The 26,736-nt window shown below is 46.6% G+C and overlaps 2 protein-coding genes across 4 annotated transcripts in view; one reads left to right on the top strand and one right to left on the bottom strand.

The window, feature by feature from the left end:
* The first annotated feature begins 2,468 nt into the window (after nt 1-2,468).
* YPEL1 (yippee like 1) lies at nt 2,469-26,625 on the top strand. 3 transcript variants are annotated; one of them, XM_066365455.1, is made up of 6 exons: nt 2,469-2,489; nt 17,091-17,204; nt 18,019-18,301; nt 22,388-22,431; nt 22,941-23,049; nt 24,425-26,625. In XM_066365455.1, the coding sequence occupies exons 3-6, from the start codon at nt 18,185-18,187 to the stop codon at nt 24,512-24,514; spliced, it is 360 nt and encodes a 119-aa protein (XP_066221552.1). In that variant the 5' UTR covers nt 2,469-2,489; nt 17,091-17,204; nt 18,019-18,184; the 3' UTR covers nt 24,515-26,625. The 3 variants fall into 3 exon arrangements, with proteins under 3 accessions (XP_066221552.1, XP_066221550.1, XP_066221551.1); XM_066365453.1 differs by lacking the exon at nt 2,469-2,489 and adding an exon at nt 5,100-5,310; XM_066365454.1 differs by lacking the exons at nt 2,469-2,489; nt 17,091-17,204 and adding an exon at nt 5,100-5,310.
* The window catches only part of PPIL2 (peptidylprolyl isomerase like 2), a 53,171-nt gene continuing 37,856 nt past the window's right edge, over nt 11,422-26,736 (bottom strand). The window contains exon 21 of the mRNA XM_066365445.1: nt 11,422-11,436. The gene's annotated coding sequence lies outside the window, so the exon portion shown is untranslated. The remainder of the gene's footprint in view (nt 11,437-26,736) is intronic.

Here is a 26,736-nt window from a genome sequence, read left to right as displayed (position 1 = left end):
TAGGGTTGCCAGGAGAATGGCACTGCCCTAGAAACGGGTCTCCGCAAGAAAAGCCTTTCTCCAGCAACACAGAGTCTCATTTACCCAGAACCGGGGTCTGCTGGGCAAGTATGTGGTATGACGTATTAAAGGAGGAGATGAGTGTATGAGGGAGGACGACCAGCAGGTAGGTGGAGGGGACAGTGAATCGTGTCTCCTAGTGTGGGTAAAGGTGGATGCAATCAGGTCACTAACAGGAGGGAGCCAGAGAGCACAGCAATGTCCTAGAGTGGGCTGCCCAAAACTGAGGTTGTAGAGGGTGGTGATGACAGGGAATGGGTGGCAGACTGAAGGCTGTGGCTGATGGGTGCTTTGTGAAATCAGAGAGTCATTAATAAAAAGAAAATATATAGAAAATGTTAGGGTACTGTACAAAATGAGTATATATTAAATCTTGAAACTTTTCTTATATGTGTAGAGTGAATCATAATGAAGAATATAGTTTTAAACTATTTTTTATTATGATAAAACACAATAATATAGCCTGACCAGGCAGTGGCTCAGTGGATAGAGCATCAGACTGGGATGCAGAGGACCCAGGTATGAAACCTCGAGGGTGCCAGCTTGAACACAGGCTCACCAGCTTGAGCGAGGGGTTGCTGGCTTGAGCGTGGGATCATAGACATGACCCCATGGTTGCTGGCTTGAGCCCAAGGTCACTGGCTTGAGCAAGAGGTCACTCAGTCCGCTGTAGCCCCTTGGTCAAGGCACATATGAGAAAACAATCAATGAACAACTAAGGAGCCGCAACGAAGAATTGATGCTTCTCATCTCTCTTCCTTCCTGTCTGTCTATTCCTATCTGTCCCTCTCTTTGACTCTCTTTGTCTCTGTTAAAACAAAACACAGTAACAGGCCCTGGCCGGTTGGCTCAGTGGTAGAGCATCGGCCTGGCGTGCAGGAGTCCTGGGTTCGATCCTGGCCAGGGCACACAGGAGAAGCGCCCATCTGCTTCTCCACCTCTCCCCCTCTCCTTCCTCTCTGTCTCTCTCTTCCCCTCCTGCAGCCAAGGCTCCACTGGAACAAAGTTTGCCTGGGCGCTGAGGATGGCTCTGTGGCCTCTGCCTCAGGCGCTAGAATGGCTCTCTGATTGTGGCAGAGCGACGCCCCAAGATGGGCAGAGCATTGCCCCCTGGTAGGCATGCCGGGTGGATCCCGGTCGGGCACATGCGGGAGTCTGTCTGACTGCCTCCCCGTTTCCAGCTTCGGAAAAATACAAAAAAAAACACACACAAAACAAAACAAAACAAAACACAGTAACATAAAATTTGCCATTTTAACTTTTTCCTTTTTTTTTTTTTTTAGTGAGACAGAGAGAGGGACAGACAGGAAGGGAGAGAAATGAGAAACATCATTTCTTCATTGTGGCACCTTAGTTATTCATTGTTTTATCACATGTGCTTTGACCAGCCGATGGCGGCTACAGTCAAGCCAATGACCCCTTGCTCAAGCTAGCGACCTTTGGGCTTAAGCCAGTGACTATGGGGTCATGTCTATGATACCACGCTCAAGCCAGTGACCCCACACTCAAGCTGGTGAACCCGCATTCAAGCTAGGAACCTTGGGGCTACAAACCTAGATCCTCAGCATCTCAGGTCAATGCTCTATCCACTGTGCCACCACCTGGTCAGGCCAGTTTAACCATTTTTAAATGTATAATTCAGTAGTGTTAAGTACATGCACATTGTTGTGCAACCATCACCACTATCTATTCCCAAAATTGTCGTTATAACACACAAAAACTTCATACCTGTAAAATGTATCTTTTACTGTGGTCATAGTTAAAAATACTTGAAAGGCACTGTTCAGTTCTCAGCAAGAGGGTTTCTATCTGGGGCTTTTGCAGAGGGCAAGATCCTTGCAGGATAGGGGACTGTGAGCTGACAGGCAGGTTTCTGGAAAGATCATCTACAATTCACATACATACTGCAATCACTTGGATTCTAACAGAAAGCTGTGTCTCCAAGAATGAGGCCAGGAACCATAATGCAAAGAACAATAGTGCGTCCGGTGCTAAAAATTTTTTTTTACTGATTGAGTTTAGACTCACAGCGGTTCTCAACCTGTGGGTCGCAACCGCGGCGGGGGTCGAATGACCAAAACACAGGGGTCGCCTAAAGCCATCGGAAAATACATATTTATTATACAATACATTTTTAAATAAAATATGTATTTCCGATGGCTTTAGGCAACCCCTGTGTTTTGGTCGTTCGACCCCCACAGGTTGAGAACCGCTGGTTTAGAGAGACAAAGAGACAGAAGCATTCATTTGTTTTTCCACTTAGTTGTGCAGTTAGTCATTGGTCACTTCACCTATGTGTTTTGACAGGGATCGAACCTGCAACCTTGGTGTTTTGGGATAGTGGTCTAACCAACAGAGCTAACCAGCCAGGGCCTCGTGTTAAAATTTTCAAAGCATGAAGAGGTCTGCAGAAATGGAGCATAAATAATGTAAGTGTCCAATCACCACACATAGGTATGTACGTAGGTATATGTTAAGTTTAATATTGTGAAGCCACTAAAATATTTTTTAAAAACTGCAATAACAGAAAAATGACCCTTTGTAAAGCAGAATACAAAATTATATAAACTTTAGCTCATATGAGAATTACAGGCCCTGGCCGGTTGGCTCAGCGGTAGAGCGTCAGCCTGGCATGCGGGGGACCCAGGTTCAATTCCCGGCCAGGGCACATAGAAGAAGCGCCCATTTGCTTCTCCACCCCCCCCCTCCTTCCTCTCTGTCTCTCTCTTCCCCTCCCGCAGCCAAGGCTCCATTGGAGCAAAGATGGCCCGGGCGCTGGGGATGGCTCCTTGGCCTCTGCCCCGGGCGCTGGAGTGGCTCTGGTCGCAGCAGTGCGACCCCCCGGAGGGGCAGAGCATCTCCCCCTGGTGGGCAGAGCGTTGTCCCTGGTGGGCGTGCTGGGTGGATCCCGGCCGGGCGCATGCGGGAGTCTGTCTGACTGTCTCTCCCCGTTTCCAGCTTCAGAAAAATACAAAAAAAAAAAAAAAAAAAAAGAGAATTACAAATTATTTTCAACAAAGGACTGGCTGAGAAAAGATATTTGCAATAGCAAAAACAACAAAAAGGCCTGACCAGGCGGTGGTGCAGTGGATAGAGCGTCGGACTGGGATCAGCAAGGACCCAGGTTCGAGACCCCGAGGTCGCCAGCTTGAGCGCGGGTTCATCTGGTGTGAGCAAAAAGCTCACCAGCTTGGACCCAAGGTCGCTGACCCGAGCAAGGGGTTACTCGGTCTGCTGAAGGCCCATGGTCAAGGCACATATGAGAAAGTAATCAATGCAAAACAAAGGTGTTGCAACAAAAAACTGATGATTGATGCTTCTCATCTCTCTTCGTTCCTGTCTGTCCCTGTCTATCCCTCTCTCTGACTCTCGCTCTCTGAAATTAAAAAAAAATAAAAAATAAAATGCCTGACCAGGCGGAGGCGCAGTGGATAGAGCGTCGGACTGGGATGCAGAGGACCCAGGTTCGAGACCCCGAGGTCGCCAGCTTGAGTGCGGGCTCATCTGGTTTGAGGAAAAGCCCACCAGCTTGAACCCAAGATTGCTGGCTCCAGCAAAGGGGTTACTCGGTCTGCTGAAGGCCCGCGTTCAAGGCACATATTAGAAAGCAATCAATGAACAACTAAGGTGTTGCAACACGCAATGAAAAACTAATGATTGATGCTTCTCATCTCCGTTCCTGTCTGTCTGTCCCTGTCTATCGCTCTCTCTGACTCACTCTCTGTCTCTGTAAAAAATAAAAATTTTAAAAAAAGTTAATATTCGAGACAAAGTAATCTTGACAATTCCCAAGAAAAAGGAAACCTATTTAGAAATTGAAAGACACCTGAAGGGATTAACAGTTAAAGAAGAGATGTTAATACATCTGTAAGGTGCATCTTAAAATGATCATGGGGCCCTGGCCTGGTGGGTCAGTGGATAAAGTGTTGTCTTGGCACACAAGAGGTCACTGATTCCATTCTAGGCAGGGCATATATGAGAAGCAACTAGTAAGTTCAACTAAATGGTACAACAAGTTGATGCTTCTCTCTCTCTGCCTCTCTAAGCAATAGAAAAATTGAAAAAAACGATTATGAGTTCCCACTTTGCAGCCAGGTTTGTGGAAGCAGAAAGCTGGAGACATCACTAGGAGAATGGCCAAATTCTGACAAATGTGTAGGAGGCAATATCCAGCTGCTTTCTAAGTAATAAATCAGGTGACACCCAAGGACAGATCATTGCAGTGCATTGCACAAAAGAAACAAGATCTAAGTGATGCTAACATGTATAAAAATGTTATATACATTGTGACTTCAACAGTCTGCTTTCTAAATTACATAATTCTTACAAACCCAATCTGTAGAGACAGGCTATAGGACAAACACAATAATGACATGAGAGGAGTAGAGGAACAAAGTGTGGATTACGAGAGGGGGCGGGCTGCCTGGCGGGCCGAGAGCGCTGTCGGTCGGATTTGGGGGTTCCAGAGCAGAGCTAGATGCCAGGTGCAGATCCAGAGGTCCTAGGGTACAATGTCTTGGAGAGTTCAGAGAGGGTGGTTGGAGTAGAGGAACGCAAGTCAAGGAGGGTCTGGCCAGGAAAACCTCAGCGCCGCGGACGGTCAACCCGCAAGCCCCACCTCGGCCCCGGGAGCTGTGAGCCATCATGTCCACGGCCGACCCACACGGTGCGGAGAGAGTAGGTGACCCACGGGCTCCCGGGAGCGCACGATACCCACAGCGAAAGAAACCTGCGCGGGGAAGAACATAGCCTAGGCCAGCCCGCGCCTGCGCGTGGCACTTCTTGTTAAGCACGCCCCCGACCCCCGCCCTGTACGGCCCCGCCCCTGCGCTCCTCGGCCCTCACAGGCTGGCTCTCAGGCGCGTTCGAGGACGGCCAATGGAAGCGCGGCGCGCCCCCTGGCACGTGCGCCCTGCCCGGCCTGGGCGAGTGCGAGCCAGCCGGGCTCCGGGACACGGAGCGCGCAGGGCGGGGGCGCGCGGGTGGGGCGGGGCGCGGGAGGTGCTGCGCCCTTATTGGCCAGCACCGCGTTCCGAGGCCGTTAACGGCGGCGCGGCGGGGCCGCGGCTCCAAAACAAAGGGCTGGCGGCCCGTGGGGCGGCGGCGGTAGGATGCCTCGCGCCCTGCGGAGGCGCCAACGGCCGCAGCGCATCTCGCCCCGCGCCGGGGCCGCCTGAGAACCGAGCCCGCGCTGACCGAGGCCCGGGCCGGATGGGCTCTGTGGGCTGGGACGCGGACCGCCGAGCGGCCGTGAGTACGGGCAGGCCTGGACACTGTTGCGCGGGCGGCTACTTTGTGGCTACTAAAGGAGCCTGCGGCTGCGGGCGGGGTCGGGAGGCACCTGTTGGGCATCAGGGCGGGTGGGCGGGGCGCGAGCAAGCCGCACCTGTCTATGTTTTCCTTCTGATTTCTTTGATTTGTTGGTATTTCGTTCACTCCGTTTTGGAGCATATTAAAAAGCCTAATCTTTGATTCCCCCCAACCCTCTGCTTTCTTTCCTCCTCCACCACCCCCTGGCTATGAATAAAACAATGTTCAGAAGACATAAACTACATAATAATAAGTGGCCGTTAGGGAGGAAAATGAAGACAAATTTTCCTGCTAGGAATAATTCTGCAAAGGGGGAAACGTTTTCAAGTTGCCCACAGAAAGATCGTGACGAAAATGAATCGTCCTCCGTGTTAGTTCACCACTTGTGGCATTGGGCTCTATTAAAGCAGAGCTTGCAAAAAAGCCTTCGCTTTGGAAACGTGCTAGTCAGGGTCCCCTTCCCCCAGCTCTGCCTGTGATTGACATCTTTGATGTCCAGATTACGTGCTGAGTTTTAGGATGGGAGACTGAATTCAGTTTTCGAAAGATAGTGGCCTTGGAAGACTTCAATTTCCCCACCCCCAAGCCTTTTCTGTTGGGTTGCATTACTTCTTTCTCTTTGTATCCAAAACATACACACCTTAACCTGTGGATTCCTTTGCCAAGATTGTTATTTTTTTTGCACCAACCAGTCCCTCTCCTAAACTATACAAGCCTCAAGACAAGGCTTGCCACCTCGAGGGAACCCTTTCAGGTGCTTCACCTGAGCAAGCTGCTCTTCTCCCATCACCTGTGCGCCCTAGAGCCTCTGCTCTGTTGTAGTGCATGTGACAAATGTTTGTTGAGCCTCTGCATTGTGCCAGGGACTTTGCTTGATCCTAGTGTTGTTGATTTTCATAATCCTGCACTGGTTTCCCCTACCCCTAGCAGTGGGCCCTTGGGTGACAGCAGTGGCACATCTGAAGAATGCTAATACTGAGGCTCCCGTAGACCTTCCTGCTACCACCCCTTCATCTCACAGTGTAAGAGTGTCTTCTATTTGTGGGAACCCCTCAGAGCTAGGACCAGGGCAGACTCCTGTCTTAAAATGCCATGTAGCACAGGGTCTGTCCTTTTTGGACACTTTAAAAAATAAGTGAATGATCTTAATTACTAATCTGAGCAATAGTCTTTCTGATTTTTTAAAAATTGATTTTAGAGAGAAGAAGGGAGAGAGAGAGAAATATAGATTTGTTCCATTTATTTATGCATTCATTGGTTGATTCTTGTATGTGCCCTGACTGGGGATCAAACCCACAACCTTGGTCTATCAGGACGATGCTCTAACCAAAATAGAGCTACTCGACCAGGGCCAGTCTTTCTGCCTTTCAAATGAACTTATTTGGGAATAATCTTAGATTTACATAAAAGTTGCAAAAATAATACAGACAATCCCAGTATGCCCCACACCCAGTGTTACCATCCTACATTGCTATGGTACATTTGCCAAAATTAGCAACTCACATGGGTACATTCCTTTAAGTAAATCCCAGACATTAAGTCTTTCTGTTTCTGAAGCACTAAAATCTGTAAAGCTCTTTATGTTGAAAGCTGTGTTCCTATAATATCTGTCTTCGATTCTGCCAGTCTTCACTAAGTTCCATGAGGACCTTGTGTCAAGGGGCAGGGATGGGAGTGCAGAGGGCAAGGGGCTGTCATGTCAATTTAACTGTTTTTCTTCTTGGAAGACTGATAAAAGAAATATAGTTTAGACTTTAGAGTATGAAGCAGCAGTATAAGTCTGCCTGCTTTAAAACCATTCTCTGATGCTTTTCATTTTAGATTTTGAATTTTTAAAAAGGTAGTTAGATTAGTTCATCAGCAAAACCTCCAGGGAGTGGGAATTTTTATTTTGTGGGGTGGGGTGGTGTGGGGTGGAGGGAGGAACAGGAAGCATCAACTCGGTAGTAGTTGCTTCTTGTATGTGCCTTGACCAGGCAAGCCCAGGGTTTCAAACCAGGAACCTCAGTGTTCCAGGTTGACCCTTCATCCACTGCACCACCACAGGTCAGGCAGGAGTGGGAATTTTGACAAAAGATATCAATGATGGTTGGAGAAAGTTCTTAGTAGCCAAGTCACTGGAGGCCCAAGAGTTCTGAGGAGGGTAATGTGAGCTAGTTTCTGGAAAGAAGTCAAGAGGATGAAATGGACTCAGCGTGCAGGGTAACATTGTGACGAAGACAGGGGCACTGCAGAGAATCTGTCTACTGCTGAGAGTAAAGTAGAAATCCTGGAGCCAACCAACCCACTGCCCCAGAAAGAGACCCCTAGCTTGGCACCTGCTGAGGGAGAACCTGGACCAGGATTCCCTGTGGAGTTTGTGAGGTGTTGAGCCAAGCTTGCTAACTCTGCCATGCTACAACAATACATGGCTTCTTATATGATTCTCTGGACTACCTTGTGAATTGCCTATAACCACCATTTTACAGATGAGTTGGCAGCTTGGCCACCAGATTCCTGGCACCATTTAAATGGAGCCTTCTTTCAGCCTTGTACCCATCCCCCACCATCAGCAGCTTGTCTGTTGCCAAACTTCACCTGCTGGCTCCCTTTTGATGCTGCCTGTCTTCCCAGAGTCAGCACACTCTCCCCTAAGAACTGGCCCCCTTTCCCATTGCTCTTTGCATTTCGGGCTTTTCTCTTCCCTTGTACAACCCAGGGCTTTGAATGTTTGTTTTATTTAGAGTGTGACTAAGTTTCAGATTACCAGCCTTTTTCCTTTTGCTCAGTCCAGTCTTCCAGGTCTAGACCTACCCTCTCAACTGGAAAGAAGGGCACTATTGAGTGTGCATTGTAGTTCCTGCACCTTTCCCCTTCTGGTTAGCTAGGAAGCCAGCAGGCTTTGCTAGAATGTCCCAAGGCCATAATGGGAAACTTTGTTACCAGTGGGACAATTAAAGAAGAATGTATTGAAGGTTCTTCAAAAACAATGGCTCAGTGCAAACTCATTCATCAGTAGTCTGGTGGGAGATGTGGACATAGGACCTGACCATGGGCTGGAGGAGAGCTGAGGATGAGAGCCTGGAGGGCAGAGGCATCCTGGTTGCTGGGCAATGCAGGAACCCAGATCCCTCGGGTTCCCCAGGAAGACGGGGGGTGGTGGAGTGCACAGAGGGCTGTATCTGAGGACAGCCGCATTGGTGGTAGGACTGAAGAAAGGAGTCTTTTCTCCCCTCCTAGTGGATCCAGTGGTCCCCCAAGGCTGAAATGTGGAGAAAAAAGCTTTTCATCCTATAACTCAAGTAGGGAGGAAGTCCGTGTGTCGGAGGGGAAACTGTTACTGCCAAAGGTAAATCGTACCCATGCTGTCCCCTTTATTGTAAATCCTTCCAGGCATTTCCATGGCTGTGTGTACATGTGCTGTGTGTGACTTTGACTTGCTATCAAAGTCAAGTCAGGTCCCTCTGACACACTTGCTATCAAAGTTAAGTTACAAAACAGTGAAAAGGAAAAGGAAGTCACCTTTCTGTCCTTCCTACACCAGCCTGAAGTCCCACTTTGGAACTATTTCTAATTCATGTTTATCAGCATGTTTAGCTAGTCTCTGGGTTAGACTTGAGGTAGCTCCTAATCTTTTTTTTTTTTGTATTTTTCTGAAGCTGGAAACGGGGAGAGACAGTCAGACAGACTCCCGCAGGCGCCCGACCGGGATCCACCCGGCATGCCCACCACGGGCGATGCTCTGCCCACCAGGGGGCGATGCTCTGCCCCTCTGGGGCGTAGCTCTGCCGCCTGAGGCAGAGGCCAAGGAGCCATCCCCAGCGCCCGGGCCATCTTTGCTCCAGTGGAGCCTTGGCTGCGGGAGGGGAAGAGAGAGACAGAGAGGAAGGGGGGGGGGGTGGAGAAGCAAATGGGCGCGTCTCCTATGTGCCCTGGCCGGTAATCGAACCTGGGTCCCCCGCACGCCAGGCCAACGCTCTACCGCTGAGCCAACCGACCAGGGCCATCTTTTTGTTTTTAGAGGCAACATTGTAACAACTGTTACCCAGTTACAGTATATTATACAGGGGCAAGTCAGTCCAGAGGTAGATGCCTGGGATTGACCCTCCCAGGGGTGTGTACTGGGAGCACTGATGGGTGTTACCAAAGGGCTACATCACAACCTGCTCTCAGCATTGGTGTTATCAACTTTCTAAATATCTTTACCAACCTGTAGATATCAGTGAGCCTTTAATTTGCATCGATGAGTAAAGTTCATACCTGTCTTCCTGTTCGCAGGCACTATGGTCCAGGGTATAGACTCTCTGGCTTTGAATCCAGCCCCTCAGCTTACTTTCTCTGCAGCGTTGGCAGATTGCTTAACCTCTCTGGGTCTCAGTTTCCCTGTCTGCAGAGTGGGACTAATAAGAACGCTCTTCTCTCAGGGCTGCTTATTAATTGATTTGATTTCATATTCTTTTAAATAAAATTTTCTCTTTTCAAATTTTGTTTATTTATTTAGACATTAACATTTTATTTTTCTTTTTGATTTGAGAGGGAGGGAGAAGAGTGAAAAGCATCAACTTGTTTCACTTGGTTGTGCACTCAATACATGCCCTGACTGGGGATCGAATCAGCAGCCTTTGTACTTCTGGATGATCCTTTAACCAACTGAGCTATCTGGCCAGGGCTAGAGTCAACTGGTTAGAATGGTGCTGGCCTCAGCTATAAGTCTCTTTGGGGATTCTGCATTTCCTCTTCTCTGATGGACATGAGCTCCTGAGCACGCCACCTGCCTGGAGTTCTGCTTTCTCCATAAACTCTGGCTGGATACTGCAGGCTGTGTGAGCACACTCTGTCGTCTTGAGCTGTGTTTTCTTTTGTCTGTCTACCAGCCCACCGGTGACAGGGAGACCCCAGGTCCCTCTGACACTTGACAGGCTTGTTTTCTTTTTCTTATTCATTTTAGAGAGGGAGGGGGAGGAGTAGGAAGCTCCAACTCCCGTGTGCCTTGACTAGGCAAGCCCAGGGTTTCGAACTGGTGACCTCAGTGTTCCAGGTCAATGCTTTATCCACTGGGCCATCACAGGGCAGGCAGACAGGCACACCCCACCTGCCTTTGAAAAACTGACCATGAGCCCTGATGGGGGCTGTCCAGTGGACGCCTCAGTAAACTGACAGGCATACATGGCATTGAGAAATTCAAAATAAAGAGAAAACCCTTGGCAAGTTGCTACTTTAAAGGTGTTTTTGTCCCATTTAAAGGTTAAAAAATGAGGGGTGTTCACCATTCTAATTATCAATATGACTGATAGTCACTTGTTTAAAAGCCACAAGTACAGTGCAGGCACATTCCTTAGTTCTGCATTTGAGTCACTGGAAGCAGTGTTTTTGCCACTAAAGGGGTCCTAGAACTTGAAAGACCTGAATAACTAGTTGTTGAATAATCCAAGATTCCTGCCTATTGGTCCCTTCATATATGATGCTTTAGAACAGGGGTCCCCAAACTACTGCCAGCGGGCTGCATGCGGCCCCCTGAGGCCATTTATCCGGCCCCCGCCGCACTTCCTGAAGGGGCACCTCTTTCATTGGTGGTCAGTGAGAGAAGAATAGTTTCCATTGAAATACTGGTCAGTTTGTTGATTTAAATTTACTTGTTCTTTATTTTAAATATTGTATTTGTTCCCGTTTTTTTTTACTTTAAAATAAGGTATGTGCAGTGTGCATAGGGATTTGTTCATAGTTTTTTTTTATAGTCTGGCCCTCCAACAGTCTGAGGGACAGTGAACTGGCCCCCTGTGTAAAAAGTTCAGGGACCCCTGCTTTAGAAGGAAGTTCGAGGAAAGGAGAGAAAAGGGTTAAAACAGAAGTTTGTTAATTTAAGACTCCTTTCAATAAAAAGAAAAGCTCAGCTGGAGATACTAAAGCAGACTCAACATGAGTTCAATAAGAAGTGAAGCTAGAACAAGTTCACTCCTTCCTTACTGGTCATTACTAAGTGTGTGTGGGTTTTGAGTGTCTGCATGGTCAGTGTGGAACACGTGGGTGGAGCGTAGAGATGGAGCTGGGGGCAGGGAGGGGGGGCTTCTCCAGCTGGGCTGGTGCAGGTGCTGTCTAGGTTGATTTGTACCTTTGTTACCACCCTGGGGCATGTCAGTATGCTTATCAAAGATGGGAGGATGCCAGGGTTAAAATTCGTGAAGGGTCCTGTAAGCTGGAGCAACAGAGAAAATCGGATAAAATGTAGTGGGGCCTGACCTGTGGTGGCACAGTGGATAAAGCATCGACCTGGAATGCTGAGGTTGCCGGTTCAAAACCCTGGGCCTGCCCGGTCAAGGCATATATGAAAGTTGATGCTTCCTGCTCCTCCCCCCTTTCTTTCTCTCTCTCTCTTCTCTAAAATGAATAAATAAAAATTTAAAAAAAAAAAAAAAGGGAAATGTAGTGGGGCCAGCCCTGGCTGGATGGTTCGGTTGGTTGAGCATTGTTCCAAAGCACAGAGGTTGCGGGTTCAATCCCCCATCAGGGCACATGCAGGAACAGCTCCATGTTCCTTTCTCTTTCTCCATCTCCATTCCTCTCTCCCTAAAATCAATCAGTAAATAAAAGAATTTAAATGTATTGGGGTTAATTAGATAGGGCAGGGTCTCAAAGTCTGGGAAGTTTTAAATGTTATTGCTAAATACTGTTCTTGCTAAATGTTAAAATGTAGCACAGTATTTTGCAGACTAGCTGTAAATAGGACAGCTTGACAGGAATCCATCTTAAATATAGCCAACTACAAAGAAGAAATCAATGTGTAATTGACCAAATAGTATATACAAGTAATGGCTAAGCCTCCTTTCCTTGAGACAGAATTTTGGCTATGAATCCTGTCTCATATACTTGCTGGAGGCAAACTACTACTTTGTGACAACCAAGTCTCTAAACTACCTTGTGACAACCAAGTCTTTTTTTTTTTTGAGAGACAGACATAGGCAGCAAAGGAGAGTGATGAGAAGCATCAATTTGTAGTTGCGTCACTTTAGTTCATTGATCACCTCTAATACATGACCAGAGGGCTCCAGCCAAGCCAATGACCCTTTGCTAGAGCCAGTGACCTTGGGCTCGTGTTGATGATCCCACGCTCAAGTCAGCAACCTTAGGGTTTTGAACCTGGGACCTCAGCATTCCAGGTCGACGCTCTATCCACTGCACCACCACCAGTCAGGCAGGTCTTCTTAAAGATGGGTGGGTGTTTAGCTCCTTAATTTCACCTCTTATTTTTTAAAATACATTCTGTAAGATTTTATATTTCCTTTTGAGTAGTGATAAGTAATTATTTTATTATTGTTCAAAATAATTTCTAATATTCATTAGTCTCAGAACCATGGGTATATAAAAGTACATTTCTTAATATCTAAACATATGAGGATTTTTCTAGTTATATTTTATTGATTTCTACCTTAATTATATTGTTGTCAGAGAATACAATATGACTTCAGTTCTTGGGAATTTGTTGAGACTTGTTGTATGGTTGACTTTTGTAAATGTTTGTGTGCTTTATGTCTTGACTGAATAGCTCAGTTGCTTAGAACATTGTCCGGATACACCAAGCTTGTGGTTTCAGTCCCCAGTCAGGGCAGACCAGAGAATCACGCAGTGAATGCACAGATGAGTGGAACAACAAATTGATGTTTCTCTCTTCCTCCCTCCCTCCCCTCCTCCTTCCTCTCTCTAAAATCAATGAGTTAAAAAATGTGGGTTTTTCATTTTTTTTAGAGAGGGAGGGAGGGAGAGAGAGAGAGAGAGAGAGAGAGAGAGAGAGAGAGAGGAGGGAGGAGCAGGAAGCATCAACTCCCATATATGCCTTGACCAGACAAGTGCAGGGTTTTGAACCGGTGACCTCAGTGTTCCCAGGTCGACGCTTTATCCACTGCGCCACCAGAGGTCAGGCAAAAAAAATATGTTTTTGATAAAAATTAATGTGTGTGTTCTTTTTTTTTTTTTTTGGTATTTTTCCGAAGCTGGAAACGGGGAGGCAGTCAGACTCCCGCATGCACCTGACCGGGATCCATTCGGCATGCCCACCAGGGGGCGATGCTCTGCCCATCTTGGGGTGTCGCTCTGCCGAAATCAGAGCCATTCTAGCGCCTGAGGCAGAGGCCACAGAGCCATCCTCAGCGCCCAGGCAAACTTTGCTCCAGTGGAGCCTTGGCTGCAGGAGAGGAAGAGAGAGACAGAGAGGAAGGAGAGGGGGAGGGGTGGAGAAGCAGATGGGCGCTTCTCCTGTGTGCCCTTGCCGGGAATTGAACCCAGGACTCCACGCCAGGCTGACACTCTACCACTGAGCCAACCGGCCAGGGCCAATGTGTGTGTTCTTTAAACAAGTGTGGATTCTGCAGTTCTTAGATACAGTTTTCCTAATGTCTTTTTGGTACAGTTTCATAACCACATTGTGCAGAGCCTCTATACTCGTTTGTGTTTGTCTGCTCAATCAGTTGCTGAAAAGACATAATAAAATATAAGTGTAAATATATTTATATGACATAGTATGTAAAAATGTACTGTGCATAGATATATGCTATATGTTTACATATATTGAATATTTATATATGAGCAAATATACACTATATAAATATATGAAATATACTTTATAGTATTATAATCAGTAATTTGGTTCTGATTATAGATTTATCTACTTTTCCATGTAGTTCTGCCCATTTTTATTTTATTTTTAGCAGTTTGATCTTAATAATTTATTTTGGAGACAAAGCAGTACAAGGAGCTGGTAGTCCATTGGTTTCTGAATTATATATTTTGGGGCTATGTTATTAGGTAGTAAGATTTACACTTGTATTTATTCCTGTTTTATTATTATGAAGTAACTCATTTATCTGTCTACTAAAGTTTTTCCCTTAAATAACATTTAAGGGAAATAATATATGAATATAGTTTTATTATTTGCATATTACAGGGTGGGTCAAAAATAGGTTTGCAGTTGTTTGTATGGCAAATAATGCAATAATTAATAAATAATCAAGAATAAACTGGCCCTGGCCAGTTGGCTCAGTGGTAGAGCTTTGGCCTGGCACATGGATGTCCAGGGTTCGATTCCTGGTCAGGGCACACAGGAGAAGTGCCCATCTGCTTCTCCACTCTTCCCCCTCTCACTTTTCTCTCTCTCTTCTCCTCTCCTGCAGCCATGGCTCGATTTGAGCTGAGGCTGGATCCATGGCTTCTGCCTTAGGCACTAAAATATGGCTCCAGTTGCAACGGAGCAAGGAACCCAGATGGACAAAGCATCGCCCCCTCGTGGGCTTGCCGGGTGGATCCCAGTCGGGGCACATGTGGGAGTCTATCTCTGCCTCCCCATCCTCTCACTAAAAATAAAAAAAAAAAAGAATATAAACTCTTATTTTATATACTCACAACTGTAAACCTACTTTTGCCCCACACTGTGTATCTTTTTCTCTGCTTTTACTCCTTCAACTTCTTTATTGTGAATCACATAGATACAAGAAATATATGAAACAGATACACTGTTAGCAAATAGTTACAAACCATGCATTTATGTTGCCACCACCCACATTCTAGCCTTGTCTTGTCAACCTTTCTGTTTCTCATGCTTAAGAGGTGTCTCTTGCAAATAGCATCTAGATGAATTTTGTTTTCTGTCCAGTCTGAAACCTTAAACTCTAACATTTGGTCCATTTATATTTCATGTAAGCATCGATATATTTGTGTTAAAATCTTTCTCTTTTCTCTGTGCTTCCTATTCTTCCTATTGTGTTTCTTTTCCTTTCTTGCCTCCCTTTAGATTGACATTTTATCATTCCCTGATATTTCTCTTCATAGGTTTGGAAGTTAAACACTTTTGTTCTTACAGAAGTTTCATCGGAAGTTGTTTCTCTTTAATTTACTAGAATCTAAATTGTGTTTTGGACAAGACAAGGACTGCAGGCCATTTTCATTTGAGTTTTCGCCCTTATTGTCATGAATTATAATTGTATCTTTTTTTTTTTTTTGTATCTTTCCGAAGCTGGAAACGGGGAGAGACAGTCAGACAGACTCCGGCATGCGCCCGGGGATCCACCCAGCATGCCCACCAGGGGGTGACGCTCTGCCCACCAGGGGGCGACGCTCTGCCCACCAGGGGGCGTCGCTCTGTTGCGACCAGAGCCACTCTAGCGCCTGGGGCAGAGGCCAAGGAGCCATCCCCAGCGCCCGGGGCCATCTTTGCTCCAATGGAGCCTCGCTGCGGGAGGGGAAGAGAGAGACAGAGAGGAAGGAGAGGGGGAGGGGTAGAGAAGCAGATGGGTGCTTCTCCTGTGTGCCCTGGCCAGGAATCAAACCCGGGACTTCTGCACGCCAGGCCGACGCTCTACCACTGAGCCAACCGGCCAGGGCCTATAATTGTATCTTTTTAAAACTCTGCAAGGTGTTTTTGTTTGCCTCCATGTGTTTACCATTTTCTGTATTCACACTCCTTTTTTTTAGAATCTAATGTTTAGACTTCATCTAGTGTTGTTTTGTCTCTGCCCAAAGTACATCCTTGAACTTCTTCAGTAATATTTTGTTGGGGTAAAACTTTTTTTTTTTTAAGAGCAAAACCGAGGTCAAATGAAGGGAGGAAAAAACTTTTTTAGTTGTATGAAAATATGATTTCCCAAATCCTTGAAAGAGATTCCCACTGGATATGGAACTCTGGGACAGCAGTTACATTTCAGAACCTTGAAGGTACCTTTCCCTGCTGCCTCTGGGTTTTATTGCTTTCCTGGGAAGTTGTGTTGAAAGGTCATCCCTCCCTTCCAGATACTTAGAAGGCTTTTTTTCTTTTTCTTTGGTTTTCTTTAGTTTTATTATTATGTGGCTTAGTGTGACTTTATTTATTCTATTTGGAATTATTGGACTTTTTAAAAAATTTTTATTTATTTATTTTTTACAGAGACAGGGAGTGAGTCAGAGAGAGGGATAGACAGGGACAGACAGACAGGAACAGAGAGAGATGAGAGGCATCGATCATTAGTTTTCCATTACGCATTGCAACACCTTAATTGTTCATTGATTGCTTTCTCATACGTGCCTTGACCGTGGGCCTTCAGCAGACCCAGTAACCCCTTGCTCGAGCCAGCGACCTTGGGTTCAAGCTGGTGAGCTTTTGCTCAAACCAGATGAACCCGCGCTCAAGCTGGCGACCTCGGGGTCTCAAACTTGGGTCCTCTGCTTCCCAGTCTGACTCTCTATCCACTGCGCCACCGCCAGGTCAGGCTATTGGACTTTTTAAAAGATTTTATTTATTGATTTTTATAGAGAGAGGGGAAGGAAGAAGTATCATGTCATAGTTGCTTCATTTTAGTTGTTCATTGCTTGCTTGTTGTATGTGCCTTCACCGGGCAAGCCCAGGGTTTCGAAACGGCGACCTCAGTGTTCCATGTTGACATGCTGTCCAGTGCGCCAGCACCGGGCAGGATGGACTTAAGTCTGTGGATTGGTGTCTTTCAAATCTGGAAAATCCTTAATCTTTATCTCTTCATATAATGCCTCTGCCCCATTTTCTTCTCACTTTGCTTTATATAAATTTACATGCTTGTCTATGTTTTTGGTGTCAACCAAAAAGTGACTGCCAAGTCCAATGTCATAAAAGTTTTTGCTGTATTTTATTCTGAGAGTTTTACAGTTTTAGTTCTTACATTTAGGTGCTTAATTTTGAGTTGATTTTTATATCTGGTGTAAGACATGTTTTAACTTCATTCTTTTTTTTCCTTTTTTTTTTTTGACAGAGAGAGGGACAAACAGGAAGGGAGAGAGATGAGAAGCATCAGTTCTTCGTGGCAGCTCTTTAGTTGTTCAGTGACTGCTTTCTCATATGTGCCTTGACCGGGGGCTACAGCAGAGTAAGTGACCCTTTGCTCAAGCCAGATGAACCCATGCTCAAGCCAGTGACCTTGGGATTTCAAACTTGGGTCCTCTGCATCCTAATCTGATGCTTTATCCACTGCGCCACTTGCCTGGTCAGGTTAACTTCATTTTTTACACGTGGATGTCCAGTTTTCCCCACACCAATGTTGAAAAGACTGCCCTTCCCCTGTTGAATGATTTTGGCACCCCTGTTGAAAATCATTTAACTATATACAAGGGTTTGTTTCTTGACTGATATGAAATTTGTTCAAGATTAAATAATAGTGGCCCTGGCTCTATAGCTCAGTTGGTTATAGCATCATCCCAAAGCGCAGAGGTTGCTGGTTCAATCCCTGGTCAGGGCACATAAAGGAACACATTGATGTTCCTGTCTCTCTCTCTTCCTTCCTCTCTCATGAAAATCAATTGTATTCATAAAAGTCATAGTGCTTTGACATTTGGTTCAAGATGTATCTAGTGGTACTGTTGGCCTCACTTAGACAGGAACCCTGTTGGCTGCTTTGTTCTTTCCTGTTTCCTGAAGCCACACATAGTATACGATGTATTTGATCAAATGTTTTTCTCAAATTATTTCTATGTAAAAGTAGTTCACCTGCCATTTTCAACTAAATTTAGAATGATTAAACATGATTGGATATTATATTAGTATTCTTTGTATATACAGTTGCTCTGAAAGGACTAGATCTTTAACTTCTAGTCTTGCCCATCAACCATTCTTCAAAATACCTTCATCCTAAACATGCCATATTGATGTGCTCATTCTCTCCTGTTTGTCTGATTTATTGACAGGTTGTGACATTATTCTCTCGTCCCAGCTGTGTGGACAGTGCCACACGCCCTCTGAACGACGACGGCTCTTGCGTGCATATTCCAGTGCTGCTTCTGTCAGAGAGCCCCGCAGAACCGCCGTGCTTCCGGTGCCAGCCCTGAGCTGCGCGAGGGGTGCCCTGCAGAGATGGTGAAGATGACAAAATCCAAAACTTTCCAAGCTTATCTGCCAAACTGTCACCGAACGTACAGCTGTGTCCACTGCAGAGCCCACCTGGCCAATCACGATGAGCTGATCTCCAAGGCAAGTGGCTTGTGCCTAGAAATTGATGAAGTGTTCTTGACAATGATCATCATTCCTAATTAGATGAATCTTGAACCATCACGTGGCTTCCTGGGTTTGCAGTGTCCTAAAAGTCTAGAACCTTCTGGGCAGCACTGATGCAAGTTTTCTGCATGATTAAGTGTGGCTGCCCCACATGGTCATGATCTTGCGTAGCAAGTTGGTTTGGCAGGCTGGGCAGCTAGGGCTCCCTCAGACCAGGAAGAGCAAGATGAGTCAGTTATTTGGCAGAACAGTAAAATTAGAGTGAAACCAGACACATGGAAGGACCAAACTAGGAAATCGATAGAAATAGTTTAATTATTAGGGAATCAAGAATTTTTAAAAACCACTTAGAATGGTCAGGAAGACCAGCATCTATCGTGTGGGCCATGGGATCTTTCAGGAAAAGGCCATTACATGCTGTTGATAAAGAGGTCAACCTAATGACAAAGAATGGGGCTGTTCTTTTCATACCTAGCAGGCTGCTGCAGGTCCTACATAGAGTGCCATCACTTGGGACCATTTAAAACAGTCCAAACATAGTGGATGAGTGAATGTTCCCTGAGGAAGCCGTGACAGGTCCTCTCACACCCACCCTCACAGACCTGCCTTCCTGGGTGACATGAACCTCACGCTCTTTCAAAGACAAAGTCCCATGGGACATTGTGCTCTTTGGGAATCTCCACTTAGGCTTTTTGTTTCACTCAATTAGAAGAACATTTATCTACTTGTGTTTTAAATGGTAATATGAGAGGTTGTGTCATTTCTGTTCATCTAATTTAAAAACTGTTAAACAGGCAGTTTCTGTTCTCTCGTTGCTTCCGTGGCTTCTTTGTCCATTCAGAAGTTTCAGATCAGAAGGTACCTCAGGCACTTGGTCTCTTAGCTATTTGAGCTCAGGACACTGAAGCCCGAGTCAGTGGGAGGCACCACTGGGTCTTGTTCTATAGCGCCTGGGCGGCTCTAGGATGAGGTGGGCCAGAAGGAATGTGAGCCACTTCTTCCAAAGAACCCTAAAGCCCTTAAGCTGTTTTTTTTGTTTTTGTTTTTTTTTTCCCTGTATTTTTCTGAAGCCAGAAACGGGGAGAGACAGTCAGACAGACTCCCGCATGCGCCCGACCGAGATCCACCCGGCACGCCCACCAGGGGGCGATGCTCTGCCCCTCCAGGGCGTCGCTCTGTTGCGACCAGAGCCACTCTAGCGCCTGGGGCAGAGGCCGAGGAGCCATCCCCAGCGCCCGGGCCATCTTTGCTCCAGTGGAGCCTCGGAGCCCGGGCCATCTTTGCTCCAGTGGAGCCTCGGCTGCGGGAGGGGAAGAGAGACACAGAGAGGAAGGAGAGGGGGAAGGGTGGAGAAGCAGATGGGCGCTTCTCCTGTGTGCCCTGGCTGGGAATCAAACCCGGGACTTCTGCACGCCAGGCCGACGCTCTACTACTGAGCCAACCGGCCAGGGCCCTTAAGCTGTTTTTAAATTACGTCAACAGCAGAGGCTTGCCAGGTGGAAACACCATGACATGAAATGATCATTGTAAGATGAAAGGTGCTGAGAACCTAAATTCTTCAAGCATGAAGGCTGCCACAAGGTGTCAGCCTGTGTTTGAGCTGGTGACAAAGTAAACTGCTGCTTCTCCCATCCAGCAGCGATTTCTAGCCTTTTTTTAGCTCATGGAACACATGAGACGATAACAAATTCTGTGGCACACCAAAAAAATCTTTTTTTTCCTATTTGACAAAAAAATAGGTATAATTTTGATTCATTCACACTGGACAGCTGTTGTTGTGTTGGCTGTTGTCATTTCTTTATTTGACCATCTAAGGGAAAAAAGTCAGTGCTGCTGACTAAATAGTCAGGTGTTGCGTGTTTTAGAAATTCCTGTGGCAAGCCATAACGCTGTCCTATGTTGCTATTCCATAACACTTACCACATAGAGCAGAACCCAGTTCACACAAGGTGCTGTCCTTAGGGCTCACCAGCCTCTGGGGCCATCTCTGCACTGACAAGCATCCCCTGGCCCAGGAAAGCCTTGGTGCAGTCAGGTTTAGTTGCTTAGACGGCTCTGTCTAGTTGAACCATACAGTATCTGCAGGCCACATCTGGCAGACCACCTGTTTTTGTAAAATTTTTGTATCATCTATGGCTATTTTGGTGTCACAGCAGAGTAGTCGCAACAGAGGGTATACGGCCCCCAAAGCCTAAATAATGATCTGGCTCAAATTTAGAGCAGTTTTCAGAGGCCCACTACAGTCAAGACTATGGCCTGAGTCTGAACCACAGATCTGATCACATTTTTTTACCCAAACCCTATGTAAAAAATTAGCATTTGCAGAATAGGTGAGAATTAGGAAAATCGGTCTAGAAAATTGAAGGCTAATAAGGATGTGTGAAAAGTCTGTAAGATGATTCTTTGTTAAATTGGACATAAAATAATATTCCTAATTCTAGGAAGCCACTTAAGGGATGACCCCCTTAAATCTGAAAGGTATATATTTAAATCAAAATACTGCTTTTCTCAGGCTTGGTTTTGCTGCAGTAACAAAGACCCCCCCAAATCTCAGGGGCTTAAAAATGAAGGTGTATTTCTTGCCTAGGTGAGATGTTCATCATGTGTTGGCTGGGGCTCTGCTTTCTTTAATTATAAAAGAAACTTGTTTATAATTGTGCACTTAAGGGGGGATATATATGTATAAGATAAAAATGAGAATTACTTTTTTCTCCTTCCTTATCCCAACTCCATTCCTTAGAGTTATCACTTAGTAGTTTGGTATGTAGATTGTCTGGTTGGTTGGTTGGTTTTGTTTGTGTGTGTGTCCATGGGGATACATTTTCACTTTAAATAAAGGTTTCACAACATGTCATTTTACAGCTAGCCTTATTCACTAATAGTATTTTATGGCCGTCTTTCCATGCCCACGCACACCTAGCTGTGCCTGTCTCCCTTTTAATGTCTGCACAAATCCCGGATGTGAAATGAATGTACTTGTCTGCTAACTCGCTAGTGGATATCTGTATCCCACGTCTTTTGTGATTACAGACACTGGAGTGGTGACCATTATTGTCACATTGCCTTATGCACTCAAGCTGATGTGCTCTTTATAGTCAGTTCTTAGAAGTGGGATTGCTGGGCCATTCAGTATGTGACTGTCTCATTTTTGATATTGTCAACCTGTGCCCCTGTCAGCATTCCTCGCAGTTTTTCTAATTTGCACTAGGTGACAGGCACAGAAACCAAGACAATGTTCTTGCTTCGGTTTGTGTTTCACTGATGATTTTCGCAGTCCATCTGTTGTATGTATTTGGTCATTTGAGCCTGGCATCAGGGCAGATGAGCCCCCAGCCAGCATTCCTTCTTGTTCCCAGGAGAGGACGGGTTGTGGGAATTGAGTCTGGGACTGGCCTGATTATGTCAGGGCAGCACTAATACCCATTCTGCCTCCTAAATCATCTTAGATAGAAGGCATAAATATGTGACGAACTATTTTTTAGCTTGTAACACTTTCCTGGGGTGAGCTATCCTCCCCCCTCCCAATAATAGGCCATCTTGGGCTGTGACTTTTTTTTTTATTTCAATGGAAAAGTATAAAAAGGTCCCCTTGTCCCTATATCTGACAGACGTGGCACTTCCTGTGCTAGCAGAGTGAGAACACCTGGGCAGCCCCGCTGGGGCTCTAGGAGGGCCATGATCCCTGGGAAGATGCTAGTCCTTCTCGAGCCCCTGAGTGCAGCCCTTCATACTCTGCACAGTCAGCCTTTCACCTCATGCAGGGTCTGCGACCTAAAGCACAGCTTTTCTACTTTCATTCCAAAATGCAGAACTTAGCATCACTTTTTAAAATTTTTTTCCATTGATTTGAAGGAGAGAAAGGGAGAGATGGGGGGGAGGCATCAACTCGTTCCACTTAGTTCTATTTAGTTGTGCACTCACTGGTTGCTTCTCATACGTGCCCTGACGGGATCACACTGCCACCTCAGTGTGCCAGGATGGCGATCTATCCACCAAACCACCGTCAGGGCCTCACTTCTTTTTATCACAACAAACCTTTTAAAACTTTTTTCTTCTTTGCAGTCTTTTCAGGGAAGTCAGGGACGCGCCTACCTCTTCAATTCTGTGTGAGTATCACTGCCGGGAGCCTGTGGACGTGCCATGCTCTGTGTATCAGTGTCATTGCTCAAAGCTGGAACGTGTAGTGTTCACCGGTGGTCTGGAACTCACCAGTGTCTCCTACGTGAGCTTAAAGGATTCTCTCTAGTCTTGAGAGTTTTGGAAAGCATACGGCTCCTGAGGAATTAGCCTTGCACACGTGCTCTGGTTTTTTTCCATTTTTGATGGGTTTTGAGTTTTGCTACAGCAGAACTGTGGTCACCTGTCCATAGCCTATCCTGTCCTGTACTGGAATTCTCTGGAATTCTTGTGGAGAAATAAAAAGTTGCTCCTTCTCCTAAGAGATGGTGGTGGCAGGGCTGTGGGAGGCCGGGAGATAAGACACGCGGCTGCATCCCTGACAACCAGGCGGCTCAGGCAGCAGCCCCCACCCCGGGGTGGGGGCCAGGGCGGCCTCTCCAGACTGGGGTGGGTGGGGTGCTACTGTCTCTGGCACCTGCTGCCTCCCTCCCTGCAGGGTGAACGTAGGCTGTGGCCCCGCAGAGGAGAGAGTCCTTCTCACTGGCCTGCACGCTGTCGCAGACATCTACTGTGAGAACTGCAAAACCACGCTCGGGTGGAAATATGTGAGTAACCACACTTTCTGACATTTCACAGAACACAGATTTCTCTTAATAAAACATTTACAAATGGAAACAAAATTGCAGTGATGTAAGACCTTCCCCTGGAAGTGTGATCCTATCAAAGAAATTATGTTTTAAAAGAATTTCTTTTGAGCTGATTAAAGATGTGTGGGCACACCTGTACTCGCAGGGCAAAGGTGAGCAGCCGCAGTGACCGGGGTGCATGTGCCCTCGATGGTCCCATGAGACATGTTTTCACTCATCTGGGGAATATTCTCTGGCTGGCCAGGTCCGGGGGCGGGGGGTCACGTGACTTGGCAGTAGTGACCACAGCATACCCTCTGCAGCACTTGGCACCCTGTATGCCTGAACCTCCTCTGCCCACAGGTGCTTCTTACCAGCCCCTCTCCTGGCCCCTGGCAAACATGCCGTCCGCCCCCTCTTCAGCCTTCACCTGTCAGCTTCTCCCCCCTCTTGCCTCAAACTTCCTGCAGGCACAGGTGCCACTGTCCCCACCACGGCTTGGCCTGTCTTTGTTCACTGAGTGTGTGTGGCCATGGGATGTCTCTCCACCATCTTCTGCTTCTCTCTGCTCCCCAGCTTTCTGGCTGATCTCCCTCTGATCTCAACTTGTTTTGACCTTTTGTTAACTCCCAGACTTGGCCCTCTGCCCCAGCTTCTGTCCCAGGCACCCAGTGCCCCCCGCGCCCCCGGCCATCTCGTGCACACCTACCTCCCGACTCCGTGTGTGAGAGCCCATTTGGCATGGCGCCTGCCTTTCTGGGAGTTGTCTGCAGCCATTCTGGTTTTTGTTAGGGTCTCCTGCTCTCCCTCCTGGAATTCTTGATCATTGCTGGTGTCCCATTTCCCCATCAGATCTGAGGGGACAGAGTCCACAGCACGGAGGCAGGCTTGGTGAGGCCTGCACACTGCCCTGGCCCTTCCACCTGCTTGGCCCATTCCATTCCGTCCCTGAACTCCCCCAACAAAGGGCCTTCTCTCCCTCCAGTAGCTTTGCACTGTGCTCAGGGCTCCCAGTGCCATCACCTCCCTTCTCCTTTTTACTTGGGAGTCCCTAGAAGGACATCTTGTTCTTCCTACCTCCAAACTGTCCTGCACATGGTAGGTGCTCAGTAACAAATTTGACTTCATATTTCCCTACAAGTTTAACCGTAACTTGATGGCAGTGTTGAGTAGGCTTGCACTGCCCTCAGTGGACTTGTCACCCGGGACAGACCACTCCCAGCCGTGAGCCTGGTGCAGGGAACATGCGAGGAAACGTGTTGCTATAGACTTATTTCCTCGGCTCAGAGTGTAATGAAGTTGAAAAACAGAACAGTCTATCCTGAATCCTTGTCTGTTTCCACTTTTTTTCAAGGAACATGCCTTTGAGAGCAGTCAGAAATACAAGGAAGGAAAATTTATTATTGAGCTTGCCCACATGATCAAAGACAATGGTTGGGAGTAAAGTGAAGACTTCCTGTTCTCTTTTGAATACTGTTTTATGAAAACGACTGTAATGTAATGGAAACATAGGAGCCTCTGGATGACACTATTTCTTGAACTTGAACCTTGCAAGCCAGCCTCTCTTGGCTGTTCCCGTGGGTAAGGCTCCATCCGGTCTATGTTCTCTTCATGTACGTGGGTTGTTTCTGAAATTTTTCAGTAACCTTTTTCTAATGTCTCAAATTTTAGAGAAAGAATTAACCAACTGGTGATTTACTCGTCTAGTTCATAACTTCTTTAATCTATGCCTTTAAGATAAGTTTGGCTGTACTCTTTCATGCTTGATAGAAACCAAATCGAGTCTCTACAGGCCAGAGGGACAGGGTCTCTTTAGAGAGCAGGTTCACCCCTGTGGTGTAGAATGAAGTTATATAGCCCACTTACTTCCTAATTCACAAAATTACTAATTGGTTCTTTTTCTTGCAAATGAGTTGTAAAGTCATAGTGTTCATTTTGGAATCTTCCAGAAGCAGTCAACAAATCTATACACCAAAGCTGTTTTTTAGCCTTGTTCAAAAACAGGACACCATTGATAACATTTTAGATGAACTATAAATAGAGAAATGAGAAATGTGTCTAATGGAACATCTTGTTTATTTAAGCCAATAGCTTTCTTATCTCGAGGGCAGGTGAACTAGTCATTAGCAAAGACTGTTCCAGGGCCTCAGGCACAGCTCTGCGAAACAGCCTGGCCTGGGAGGCAGGCTCAGAGGTGGGCTTTACATTTGAGTCAGGCAGAGTGGCTGGTCCATGGAGTAACAGTTGCACACACTGGACTGAGTAAATTGGATTTCCTTTTCCACTCTGATGTACTTGAAGAAAAATAATTATTTTTGCATTTTAAAGAGGCCAGAGCTAACAGAATAAACATTCAAACTTGAGATTTGGTAGATTTAGTGTTTCCAGAAAAGGTTAAAGTTGCAAGATGGGTTTAAACTTTGTAAATGAGATGTTTGGTTTGCTAGCAGGTCACCTGCGTTGCCAGCTTCTGTCCCGTGGGTTAACACAGAAGGGACCTGGGCAGTCTCCCTAAGTCTCAATCTGCTTATGCTTCTGCAGGGAGATGACACTACATAGGGGTTTTGGCCAATTTTATAGAGAACGAAGGCCAAAAATTCCCAAGTAAGTTTTGTTTTCCACTGTTCTAACCTGACTCCAGCCAATGGGCCCAGCGTGCCATTCCAGCTGCGTGAGGAGGCCTTCTTTGTGGTCACCATGGCCTGGTCCCCAGCACCTAGGGGCAGGAAGAGCGCCCAGGCAGGCAGTGAGAAGGGAGAAGTGTGTCTGGATGTTTCTCAGCCTGTAAAACGGCTCTGAAGCTGCCTTTAGATGAGGTTAGTCCAATGGCAGCACGCGTGAGCTATGTCCTGACTCCAGCTCCCCTTAGCCCAGAGCCTACGGCCCATGCAGGCCCTGGGCTCCCCTGCCTGGTTGATTCAACTGCATACCTGGAGCACATTGCAGCCCTGGGCACAAGGACATGAGGGCGAGGTAGCACATGGAGGAGCCTCTGATGCATACCTGAACTGTGAAGAGAGGATCCTTGTACAGCTGTGGAAGCCTCTGCACTGGCAGGAGCTCCAGCTGGCTGCTGCTTCCCTGAACTGGTGTCCCCAAAGATCTAGGCTGTCCCAGCACACCCGTGTATCCAAGTTAGCGTTCAGCTGTGCAGCCTTCAGCGGTCACTCCCATAGCACGCGCTGCCATGGTCCAGAACCTGAAGATGCCTCACTTGCACTGGTACATGAGACGGCAGACTGTGGCTCCGCTTCGGTGAACACGTGGAAGCAGCTGAAGGACGTCCTCGAGGAGTGAGTACTGATTATTGAAAATGGCCTAAACTGACGTTCTCCTTCTCGTTTTAGTTCCTATACAACAAGCCTCAGTGCTGCATCTGGAGGCTCCGAGGACCAGGGACATGGGGCGGGGGACCGTGTGACCCCCACTGCGGGGGCCAAGGGCAGTGGCCCCTGCGCACTTCTCCATAAAGTCTTCACTTAAACTGAAGAATCGAAAATTCTTCTGACCAATGTTTGTATATACTAAACTTATATTTAATATGTTCTGGGCAAACTGCTCCTACAATTTGAGCACTTTGGTTTTTGTATCGTCTTTTGTGATGGCGTTGAAACCTTTTTCCTAGTGGTATTATGATTTGTGCCCCCTCCTTTTCTTAATTGATAC

The sequence above is a fragment of the Saccopteryx leptura genome, chromosome 2 (genome assembly GCF_036850995.1).
Source record: "Saccopteryx leptura isolate mSacLep1 chromosome 2, mSacLep1_pri_phased_curated, whole genome shotgun sequence".
Classification (NCBI taxonomy): Eukaryota; Metazoa; Chordata; class Mammalia; order Chiroptera; family Emballonuridae; genus Saccopteryx; species Saccopteryx leptura.
The sequence above is the reverse complement of the archived record's forward strand: the minus strand, read 5'-3'. Positions and strand labels throughout refer to the sequence as shown.

Excerpts from the sequence above, each read along its gene's own strand:
- YPEL1 (XM_066365455.1), top strand. The coding sequence starts at position 18,185 with ATGGTGAAGATGACAAAATCCAAAACTTTCCAAGCTTATCTGCCAAAC. Across the intron at positions 22,432-22,940 it reads GCCTACCTCTTCAATTCTGT|GGTGAACGTAGGCTGTGGCC; the intron begins GTGAGTATCACT and ends CCCTCCCTGCAG. Across the intron at positions 23,050-24,424 it reads CCACGCTCGGGTGGAAATAT|GAACATGCCTTTGAGAGCAG; the intron begins GTGAGTAACCAC and ends CTTTTTTTCAAG.